General features: G+C 34.2%; 1 protein-coding gene across 1 annotated transcript; it reads left to right on the top strand.

The window, feature by feature from the left end:
- The first annotated feature begins 8,266 nt into the window (after positions 1-8,266).
- On the top strand, positions 8,267-10,245 carry LOC145036686 (transcription factor MYB20-like). Its single transcript, XM_078985152.1, has 3 exons — positions 8,267-8,519; positions 8,880-9,009; positions 9,335-10,245. The coding sequence occupies exons 1-3, from the start codon at positions 8,387-8,389 to the stop codon at positions 10,047-10,049; spliced, it is 978 nt and encodes a 325-aa protein (XP_078841278.1). The 5' UTR covers positions 8,267-8,386; the 3' UTR covers positions 10,050-10,245.
- Positions 10,246-10,853: the final 608 nt, after the last annotated feature.

Below are 10,853 nucleotides of genomic sequence, written 5' to 3'. Positions count from 1 at the left end.
TGAGAGTTTGCATTTACACGACCTGTGTAAACACAAGGCTTCCATTTACATGGCCGCGTAAACCTCTAAATGGCCAAAATCTTCATTTCTTTGATATCTTCCTCCTCGGTGCTCTACAAGTCCTGAAATTTAATCTATATTTCTTATTAATCTCTTCAAGTAAGATCCTACCTCTAAAAGTTCGTGAAATATCACAAAAGTGTCTGAATAAAATTACCTCATGAAAAATCCAAAAAAAAACATGCAAAATACATAAGTTTAAGCCTATATGCAATGCAATTTTATGAAGTATAACTACAAAATGGATGCATGAAATGCACCTAAAAAATATTATATAACAATAGAAACAAGACTTTATCCATCCCTAATGCAACTCAATAGAATCAAAGATCGCAACACTTGTTTCCTCTTAATAGCTTTAAGTCAATTCATGGAACAAATTATGGTCTTACTTTCTTGGAAATGTATGTGACAAAACATGCTCAATCATTTTGTTTTACAAATTATGACAACGACCGACTCCAACTATTTATTGATTAACAACAATTTTTTTTTTCTAAAAAATCTTTTCTAAGAATTCCCAAAAATTTACCCAGATTGGTCACAAATTTCAAACTACTTATACCAATCAATGTAATTAACAATCAGTCCCAATGTCATAAGTTCAAGTTCATGTCTAAAGGAATCTCTTGGCAAGCAAGCATTTTTCCTAAACATATTATTCAATTAAACTATAAACATAAATATATACAAACTAGCTAGTTACATTTTCCTAGAAACAAAGTTCATGGATTTCTTTGAAATCCATGTAACGGGCTTTCAACCAACACATCTAGATCAGATGGCCTTAGTGTGCTGGATTTAAAAAGATCCCTCGGGTTTACTTGCCCAAACTTCAAAGGCTATAGATTACCTTTATCTGGGTACCTATACACACACATACACACACACACACACATATATATATATATATATATATATATATATATATATATATTGTTATTAGTAAGTTCATGACTTTCTATGGAACCTGTATAGCAAACTTTCAACTCAATCAGTGCCAAACTATTCAACTTTAGGTGATTAGGTGTAGAACACCCCTCAGAGTTTACTTATTTGAGTCACAAAGGTCACCGATTAACTTAATTATATATATATATATATATATATATATATGTGTGTGTATATATATATATATATATATATATATATATATATATATATAAACTAACATAACACATAACACTCTGATCAATTTATTTGCTAGGCCAATTTCTTTATATTTTTCGTCTTTGACTTTTTTATTGGGGGACATCTCATAGTCTATTACCATGAGGGGCTTCTAAGACATTTTTCGAGGGGCTGAAGTCAACATGCAAAGATCCATAAGTATAGTTGGAAACTATGTCCCAAAGCAGGGTATATAAAAAGGAATGAGTAGAAAGGACTTTTTAGAGTGCAGGAAGGCTCGAGACACTGAAATTTTGTGTTCTTTTTATGATTTCTTGAATTTGGCATTTTAGATTCATTTGAGCACTTATTACTCATAAGAACGGTCATGTGTCCCAAAGATTGACTCGTAGCTGCTGTTATGCTCCAATGTTGACAATATTCTCAATGTCTATTTTGCACGAGTAACATCGAAAGGTGTGTTCGTGTGCGATTAGTTTGCTTTTAGATTTTCAATAAAAATAGCAAGTCTAATCTCAAGGCATACGACTTACTTACCAGATTAAATGTTTTGAGAAGATTCGGCTGCTTGGGATTGGACCAAAATAAACATAGAATATTTTTTTAAAAAAATTGAATGCAGAAAATGAAAATTTTGAAGTAGGTACAAAAATGCAACCTACATGCAATTGGATATATGTATGGATGGATTCCCCTCCCCAAGATTAAAGTATAACATCGTCCTCGATGCTTGGAGAGTGGCATAGCCGTCCTATTGAGAGCCAGGCGGTGGAGGATGTGGTGGGAACTGTGGAGGGTAGTAGGGATGATAATCGGTAGGACAATATAGAGGCCACTAGGGTTGAGATGTTGATGGTTGTTGATGTGGTTGAAGGACAAGTACTTGGTGGAGATCACTCATCAAATAATGAATATTGCGGTTGTGTTACTCTTAAGATGGCCATCGCTGATTAAACTCGACCCACCGCAACTCCTGCTGGGCCCAACGCTCCTCCTGAAGATTACAATAGTCCTAAAAGTTTCCTTGGTTTTGACTAGAAAATCCCATAGCTTGAACCGACTCTACATCTTCTTGTAACATTGGGCACATATCAGTGGGGTGTCTAACTTGGGTAGAAATACCACAAGATCTAACTGTTGGTGATTGCACACCCTTGTCCTTAGCAATCATCGTCACTACTTTAGTCAACTCAGAAAGCTGACTCTTAATTTTTGGGGTAGTAATTTATTTCACTCCTCTTGGTGCATCACTGTACCATTCTTCTTCTTGAGTTGTATGCTTGGACTCTTTTGTCATGTTCTTGATAAGATCTTTGATTTCTGTTGGAGTTTTATCTACTATTGATCCACTACTTGATGCATTGAGTAATCTTCTATCCCAAGATAACATTCCTTCACAAAAATATTGCAACAATTGATACTATGATATCCTATGTTTTGGGACATCTTAAACATAACTTCTGGAACCGTTCCCAATAAGTATGCAAAGCTTCTCTTTTTTGCTGTTTGATACCAATGATTTTCCTACGTAAGGCTGAAGCTCTCATTTCTAGAAAATCTATGTCCAAAAACATCCTTACAAGTTCATTCCATGTTGTGACTGATCCTAGTGGTAAGTAATATAGCCAATCCTTGGCTGAATCTTGTAAAGCAATGGGAATGCCCTTAACTTGATTTGATCTTTTGCAACTTCATGTGGCTTCATACACATACAAACGACATGAAATTCCTCAAGGAATTTATGTGGGTCTTCATTCTCAAGACCATGGAACAAAGGCAACAAATGGATAAGTCCAGACTTGAGTTCAAAGTTTATTGTTGCATGATAGTTAATACACAAAGGTTGTTGGGTAACATCTTGAGTAGCCCATCGTCTAAAGGTTTGTTCAGGTGGTGAATTTAGAGGCGGATTCCCTCCATAGTTGTCTCCTATTGTGTGAGTAGTAGTAGAAGTTTCTGTGGGGGTAGTATTTGGAATGTTATTGTTGGAATAGTGTCTAAGGCTGCAACTATATTAGGCAAGTATTTGACTCGATTGTGCATGGTCCTTTTGGGTTGCCTTCACCATAGCAACTTGGTAGGATGATTTATTATAAGAGAATAGATATTATTAATATATTATGAGAATAATATAATGAATAATAATATTGTTATTTGATTAATATAAGTTATAGATTAATTAGTATTAATTTGGTGACTTAAAGAGATTAATTAAATAAGAGGGTATAAACTGTCAATTGTTTGATAGTTACACTTTGGGCTGTAAATCCTTATAAGATAGAGGGTGGACGATTTATAGGGCTAAGGATAGCCATAAAATCATCCAAGGCTTATCTTTGGTAAGGATTAGGATTGCTTAGAGTCTAAGTTATCCAATTAGGGTTTAAGGGTGAAACCCTAGGAGCCTTACAAGTATAAATAGACCCGTTGGGATAGGAAATTGGAACCTCCTCTACAGCAAGGATACCCTGGCCGATTTCTTCCTCTCTCCTCTCTCTCAAATCATTCTCTTTGCTAGTTGGTGTTTGTAAGCCATTAGAGGAGTGAAAATTGTGACTCTAAAGCTCCAAGAACAAGAAGATCAAATAAGTGTTTCAAGGTATGATTCTAACTCTGGTTTTGTATTGTTCTTATACCTAATTAGCCATTAGGAGTCTTGGATTCAATGCATGTTTAATTAGAGAAACCTAGATCCAAGCTTTAGGGTTTGTATGCGCACATAGGAATGTTCTTATGTACAAAACCCATCAGTTATAAGTGGGTGAAGATGGTGGAGTGGTGTTTTTAGGTGAGGATGGTTGTGGTGAGAGTGAGAAGCTTTCTGTTTCGGATGTTGATATACTTGAAAGGGGTATGTCCTCCTGAATGTTGATGAATGGAGGGTTAGACGATGAAGAAGTCTCGGAGCCCGGTTGCTTCTTACGAAGCTTGGTTTGCTTCCTTAACTTCTTTATAGTTTTCTCTATCTCCGAATCAATTGGCAGTGGTGTACCTGTAAGAAAGGATCTAGGCATAAATAATTAGTAACATTGTGTTCCCGAAAACGACGCCAATTTATTAGGTGTGTCAAAGCAAACAAATAAAGGGGTATAAATGACTACAAAAGCACTACTACTTTTCACTAAAAATGTAATACAGGGTATGTAGGGTCGATCCATAAAGACACGAGACAAGTGTTTATACCCTTTTTGCGTAAGGTACAAATGAGATCACAAAAGAGGGGGGGGGGGGGTGTTTAATTCATTCAAAAGATTGAGGTTATAAATAAATAATTTATCAAATAAAATAAACTCAAGATTTATATAATACTCTAACTCTATGCAAGACTACTTAGCAATCCGATTCAAAGTATGAAATGATATTTGTTTAGTTCTATCTAAGTTGGTATTTAGAAATGCCAACAAGTTCTAGCAATTCATATTCATCATTTTAATTAATCAAAATAAGCTCTTTGATTAATTCTAATCTAACTAATCTAATCTAAACAAGTTCTTAGAATTAGATAGAATGATTGCATTATGCTTTGTGTGAACTTTACCAACAACATTCAATACTCCTCATAAGCCTGAGAGTGTAAGAATGTATGAATTTGATTTACACCAGAATTATTCTAAGAAAATTCAATTTAGTGTTTGTTACTTGTTCTATATTACAAAACAATTACGGATTTTGTATAATAGATAACTTGAATGTATCAACCCTAACTCAATTGGCCAAAAAGAACTACAATTGAAACCAAACTTTCATTTAAAACAAAATCAAGTTCACTAGATAGCATTTAAAAACAAACATCAAGTCACAAGATTGAAGTCGCATGCAATAGTCAGTACATGAAGTTTGAGAGTTTAGGGTTCTAACTACACATGACTAGAACAAAACACAAATCAGGAAATTAAATTTAAGATCTTACAAATTGAAATTCAAATGAAATCCAAGTGTTTCCAATAACTAATTGTCTTCAAAATTCTCCATAAAATCGCCCCAGAAACTCCTAAGTTCAATTTAACTCCTCCTGGAACCGGTTACACCTTTTTAGAAAGAAGAAAAACTGCTTTAAAATTACGACCAAGTTTACACATCCCATGTAAATTAGCACTAGCATCTACACGGCTGGGTAAACAAAAAAAGTACACTGCATAATTTGGTCAGGTCTTCAAAGTACAATGCTCGAGAGTATGCGTTTACACGGCACATGTAAACACAAGGCTTCGATTTACGTGGCCGTGTATACCTCTGAATTTCCAAAATCTTCATTTCTTTGATATCTTCCTCATTGGTGCTCCGCAAGTCCCAAAACTTCATCTACATCCCTTATTCATTTCTTCAAGTAAGATCCTACCTCCAAAAGTCCCTGAAATATCACAAAAGTGTGTAAATGAAATTTCCTCATGAAAAATCCCGAAAAACATGCAAAATGCATGAGTTTAAGCCAATATGCAATGCACATTATGGAGTAAAACTACAAAATGGATGCATGAAATGCACCTAACAAACTCCCACATGGTCTTAGCTAACCAAAGAAATATCATGCAAGCTAAACATACAAACATACTAGGATACCATGGAAACCCTATAAGGTCTTACACCAAATGCCATGGGAACCCCCTCATGGTCTTAATCTACCGCCATGGGAACCCCCCAAGGTCTTCCATGCAAATTTCATACCAGCATAACACATAACCAACTAACAATCCACATATCACATAATGGGCCGACCTTGGTGCCTTCGACTCATTAGTATGGTGAGAAGACTCACCTCTCAAGAAATGTTGAACCTATAAAAATCAAATCCCAACTCATAACTCCAAAATCAACTGCGTACAACCACCCTGCAACTAACTTTAACAAAACCCAAAATTAACAAAGATACCCTTAAGGTCTAAATCGCTGAGTTGACAGGACAACTCATCGAGTTCGCATTATGTCCAGAGGATTGGGGAAAACCCAGGTTAAATTGCCGAGTTGGCCAGACAACTCGTCGAGTTTTCCTTGTCTTAACACCTTCAGTCACTTTTCCAGCGAGTCCAATGCCCCAAACCATAGATCTGGTTCCCTATGATGAAAATACCACATAAAGTTGCTAACTTTGCATCCATGCATGGCATTAAGGGGATAAAACACTCAATAATAGTTCCTTAAGGGGTTTAGGGCATGAAAGAAGGCCATGACTTGATAAAGATGGCAACTTTACGTCAAAAAAGGCCATGAGATGTCAAGATCTGAAGTCATAGCTTCATGACATGCTCAAATCCAAGAATGGTCCCAAAATGGGCTAATAATGACCATAAATTCCCACATGAAGAAATCTAGTAAATAAGTGACCAAGGTATCAACTTTTTACCTCAATATGGATGCTCCAACAATAAAGATATTGGATCTATAGCCTTTCCCTTCAACTATGCACCTCCTACTTCAAGCCTTCTTCCAATAACCACCAAAATGCACACTTTAAGCTCTCATAATGATAGGAAAAGAACGAACTAGGGTTTCTCTGGACAAAGGCTCAATGAGGGAGGCTAAAAAAGAGGTTTAAGACCCTTAAATAGGGTACAAACCTTGAAAATTAGAGTTTTCTTTTCCAACGTCCCCTCATCGAGTTGGCATTCCCCAACTCGTCGAGTAGCGTCCTTAACCCGCATCCAAATGAGTCTCTACACGACGAGTTGGAGCTCCCCGACTCGTCGAGTTCTAGTCTAAAACCCTAAAATATTGAAAAATAAATAATATGTGGACCAAGCATTACATAAAAACATGAACATACGCTTGCCTCGTTACTCTTATATATTGACATTATTTTCCTTACCTTAACCATAAGATTGTGATCATTGATGCATTAAATTGAAAATTGACATGACAAATTCTGGCCCCTTGACTTATTTTCTGGGCACACAAGTTACTCATACCACTAAAACCATGTTCCTTAGTTAATTTAAGTAAACTAAGGTACTCATCAAATGGGTCATCATGCATAATTATAAACGTATTGCTACCATATCCTAACATATCTAATTAGTGACCCTATTCATGACTAGTCTCTTTAACGGAGCTTAGCTAGTACCTTACAATATGTTATGTTCATTCGAGCAGATATTTCATACATAATATAAGAGATTTTTTTGTTTATACATGTCCCTTACGCACCATATAATAATTCCTTAAATACATTATTAGCTATCTATATATAATTATGAAGAAATCAAATATTCTTTTAGTTATTTTCTTCTACCATTTTTTTATAAATTCAAGATTATAACACTTGTTATATATAATAAAATTAATATTTTTATTATATTTGTTATTATTTAAAAATGATAGGAACTAAAATGAATAGGAATAATAAGTAGAAGAATATTATTTTTTCATAATTATTCTAAGTAATGAAAATCATGAAAATATTATGTATATTCACCAAGGTTCTAAATCAAGTATGACATGATTTTGACGGTATTGTTAAGCCTCAAGTTTTTATGAGCCTTGACGAACTACATCGTTTGTAAAACGTGAATTAAGAAGATAATTATGAGCGTGTTCGGCACAGAGCGTTTGAAAGCTTCTAGCTTGTAGCGTTTGACTAAACGCTCCGTTTAAAACAAAAAGTCTCATTTGGTATTACAAGCTTCTAGCGTTTAGTTTAATTAAAACGCTCCAAATCCAAATGCAACTTTATGTAGCGTTTAACAAAATGCTACAAACTACAAGCTACTGCTACCAACTAGTTTTGCCGAACACACCCAATATATATAATTAATATCTTTATATACACATCTTTATATACACGTGTATAACTTATTTTATTAAATTAAAGCTTAACAACAAACATAAGTTTTGGAGTTATAACAAACCAGGACAATAATTTTAAAAACCATACATATACACCATTAAACGCACTTAAACCTATTTCTATATATCACTATGACACGTGTATGAGCTAGAAAATAAAGATAAAGTCTTTGAAAAAAGAAAATTAATATAAAAATATAGAAATCATGAGACTCTGAAAACAAGACAAAAGCAAACATGAAACCGTGTTTTCTTGAGGTGACTTCGACGCTATATATAACCCAATGCCTCTCAAGGTTTTACTAGTCTAACACAATCACTCTCTTCCTGCAGAGCTTGTTAGACTTGTCGATACAAATACACATACAAATACTGATATAACAAATACATATATCGATATTATACATATCGAGAAATGGGAAGACAACCATGTTGCGATAAAGTAGGCTTGAAACAAGGGCCATGGACAGCCGATGAAGACAAGAAGCTTATTAACTTCATCCTCACCAATGGCCAATGTTGTTGGAGAGCTGTCCCTAAACTTGCAGGTAGATAATTAATGGAGATGATAACTATTTACTGTTGGGGTTGTGACTTGAAGAGAATCATATATATCGTGTCACATCATTGAATTACATTACTACCCGCACAATATTTTCTTGTACGGGTTTTATAGTATATCTCGATGTTGTGCTGCAATCGTAAAAGTTCTTGAATTTTTACGTATATATGGATGAGAAGTATAATAACATTTACTTCTGAATAACACTTTTTTCCTATATTACTTAACTACTAAATACAAAATCATGAGTTCGAATCTTATAGCCAATTTATCTTTGTAACAAGTTGTAATCTGGAAAATAAGCTATGAAATTTGTCAACTTGAATTGGTTTATTTGAATTTTCAGGGCTATTAAGATGTGGAAAGAGTTGCAGGTTAAGATGGACAAACTACCTTCGACCAGATTTGAAAAGGGGTTTGTTATCTGAACATGAAGAGAAGATGGTGATTGATCTCCATGCTCAGCTTGGCAACAGGTGAATTAATTTCTCATATTTCTATATGTTGAGTGGCAGACAAGTCATGCGTATGCACATGATTCAAAGCTTTGGTTCATGAAATGGCTTTGTGGGCAACATGATTGGACCAATTCTAATGTGCATAAAGTTTAAATGGTCCATCGGCAATATCATTTTTTTTTTTTTGGTTTGTTTTTTAAGAAAAGGGTGTCATGCACCTACTCAATAGTCTATGATGAAAAATATTCTTTCCTTTTAAAATGTATAGTCGCATTTCAATACTAATGAATTCGTTTTGTGAAAAAAAGAAATAATTAATTTGGGTTTTGGTATTAACTGTTAGGTGGTCAAAGATAGCCTCTCATCTTCCTGGAAGAACTGATAATGAAATCAAGAATCACTGGAATACCCATATCAAGAAGAAGCTTAAGAAAATGGGGATTGATCCTCTCACCCATAAACCACTTCCTCTTTCTACAACTTTAACAGATCACCAATCACCACTAGAGACTGAGAAAACCCATTTTTCAGAAGCAATGGACCATGAAAACAATGAATCAGTTGAAGTATTAAACGAGACGATTTCATCGATTCAGTCAAGTACAGTCACCGAGGTAGCTAAAGATGAACAAGATGATGTTCAAGTAGTTGACTTTTGCACTGATGAAGTTCCATTGATAGAGCCTCATGAGATCCTGCTTCCTAACGATATTAACGTTTTACCAGCTTTTCCTTCTTCATCTTCCTCTTCTTCGACCTCATCAAATTATGACATTTCAGTTTGCAACCAAAGTTATGTACATGAGGAACTCCATGATCAGTTTTTGCCAAGTTTCGACTGGTGTTCTCCTTCCTTTGATTCTACAAATTATAACAACTTCGAAGCAGGATTATGGGAGGATGACGATGAATTCATCAGCAATTTGAACATGTTGATCAATGATGAATATGAAACTGATACAAATGTTCGAAGCCATACTACTTTTGCACCTGACGTCACCCACTACTCAAGAATGGTCATGGATGATGACTGTTGGAAATTTGAACAACTCTTGTGAATCAAACGCTTATTTCTTTTTTTTTTTTTTTTTTTTTTTTTTTTGGTATCTTTTCTTATCTTTTTTTTCCCAATCTTTTGGGGTGGATTTGTAAATCCAGAAAACTGAAAGGTTATCAGTTCCTACTACTCTTTTGGATTTAGGGTTTTAGGAAAAAGAAAGAGAAATCAATAACAAAGGAAAAGCCCTTCGCTAAGTTTAGTGCTTTTTTATTATTACTTTTTTTCTTCTAAAACAAAACAAAAATAAAAAATATATCAAGTTGAATATCAAGAACTAATGCATTTGTGGCTCACCCCATAAGACTTGGGCATCCCATAAAGGACTCAACTGATTTCAATCAAGAGTTGGTCATTGGTTTCAATCATGAGAAAGGTGCATAGCATGCAAATCCAAAAAGACTTATTAGTATCATTAGTATTATCGCCAAAGATCGATGAGCCATTATCCAAACCTCTTAATATGGGGGAGTCGGAGTGGATAGTAGGGAACATAGGCCAAGTTTTTTTTTTCAATAGGTTTTGTCAATAATGAAATATGTTTTAATACTACAAATATATTTAAGAAATCATGTATTTGTTAATCATTTTTTACTAAAGAAATTTCAATTTTCTCATCCACAATTTCAATGACAATTAAATACCATCATGATAATTAAATACCAACATGATATTTTATTAAAGTTAACTAGGTTATAACCCGTGTCAACTAAGATTACAAAATTAATTAAATTTTTATAAAAAAAAAACTCATGATTATTAATTATTTATTTTAAATAAATTATTAATTAAGATATATATTTTA

This window comes from Lactuca saligna, chromosome 3, assembly GCF_052625555.1.
Source record: "Lactuca saligna cultivar CGN05327 chromosome 3, ASM5262555v1, whole genome shotgun sequence".
In the NCBI taxonomy this organism is placed as follows: domain Eukaryota; kingdom Viridiplantae; phylum Streptophyta; class Magnoliopsida; order Asterales; family Asteraceae; genus Lactuca; species Lactuca saligna.
This window is presented reverse-complemented; position numbering and strand designations above follow the sequence as displayed.

Coding starts and splice junctions, on each gene's coding strand:
- LOC145036686 (XM_078985152.1), top strand. CDS start 8,387: ATGGGAAGACAACCATGTTGCGATAAAGTAGGCTTGAAACAAGGGCCA. Junction 8,520..8,879: donor AGCTGTCCCTAAACTTGCAG/GTAGATAATTAA, acceptor TTGAATTTTCAG/GGCTATTAAGATGTGGAAAG. Junction 9,010..9,334: donor CATGCTCAGCTTGGCAACAG/GTGAATTAATTT, acceptor ATTAACTGTTAG/GTGGTCAAAGATAGCCTCTC.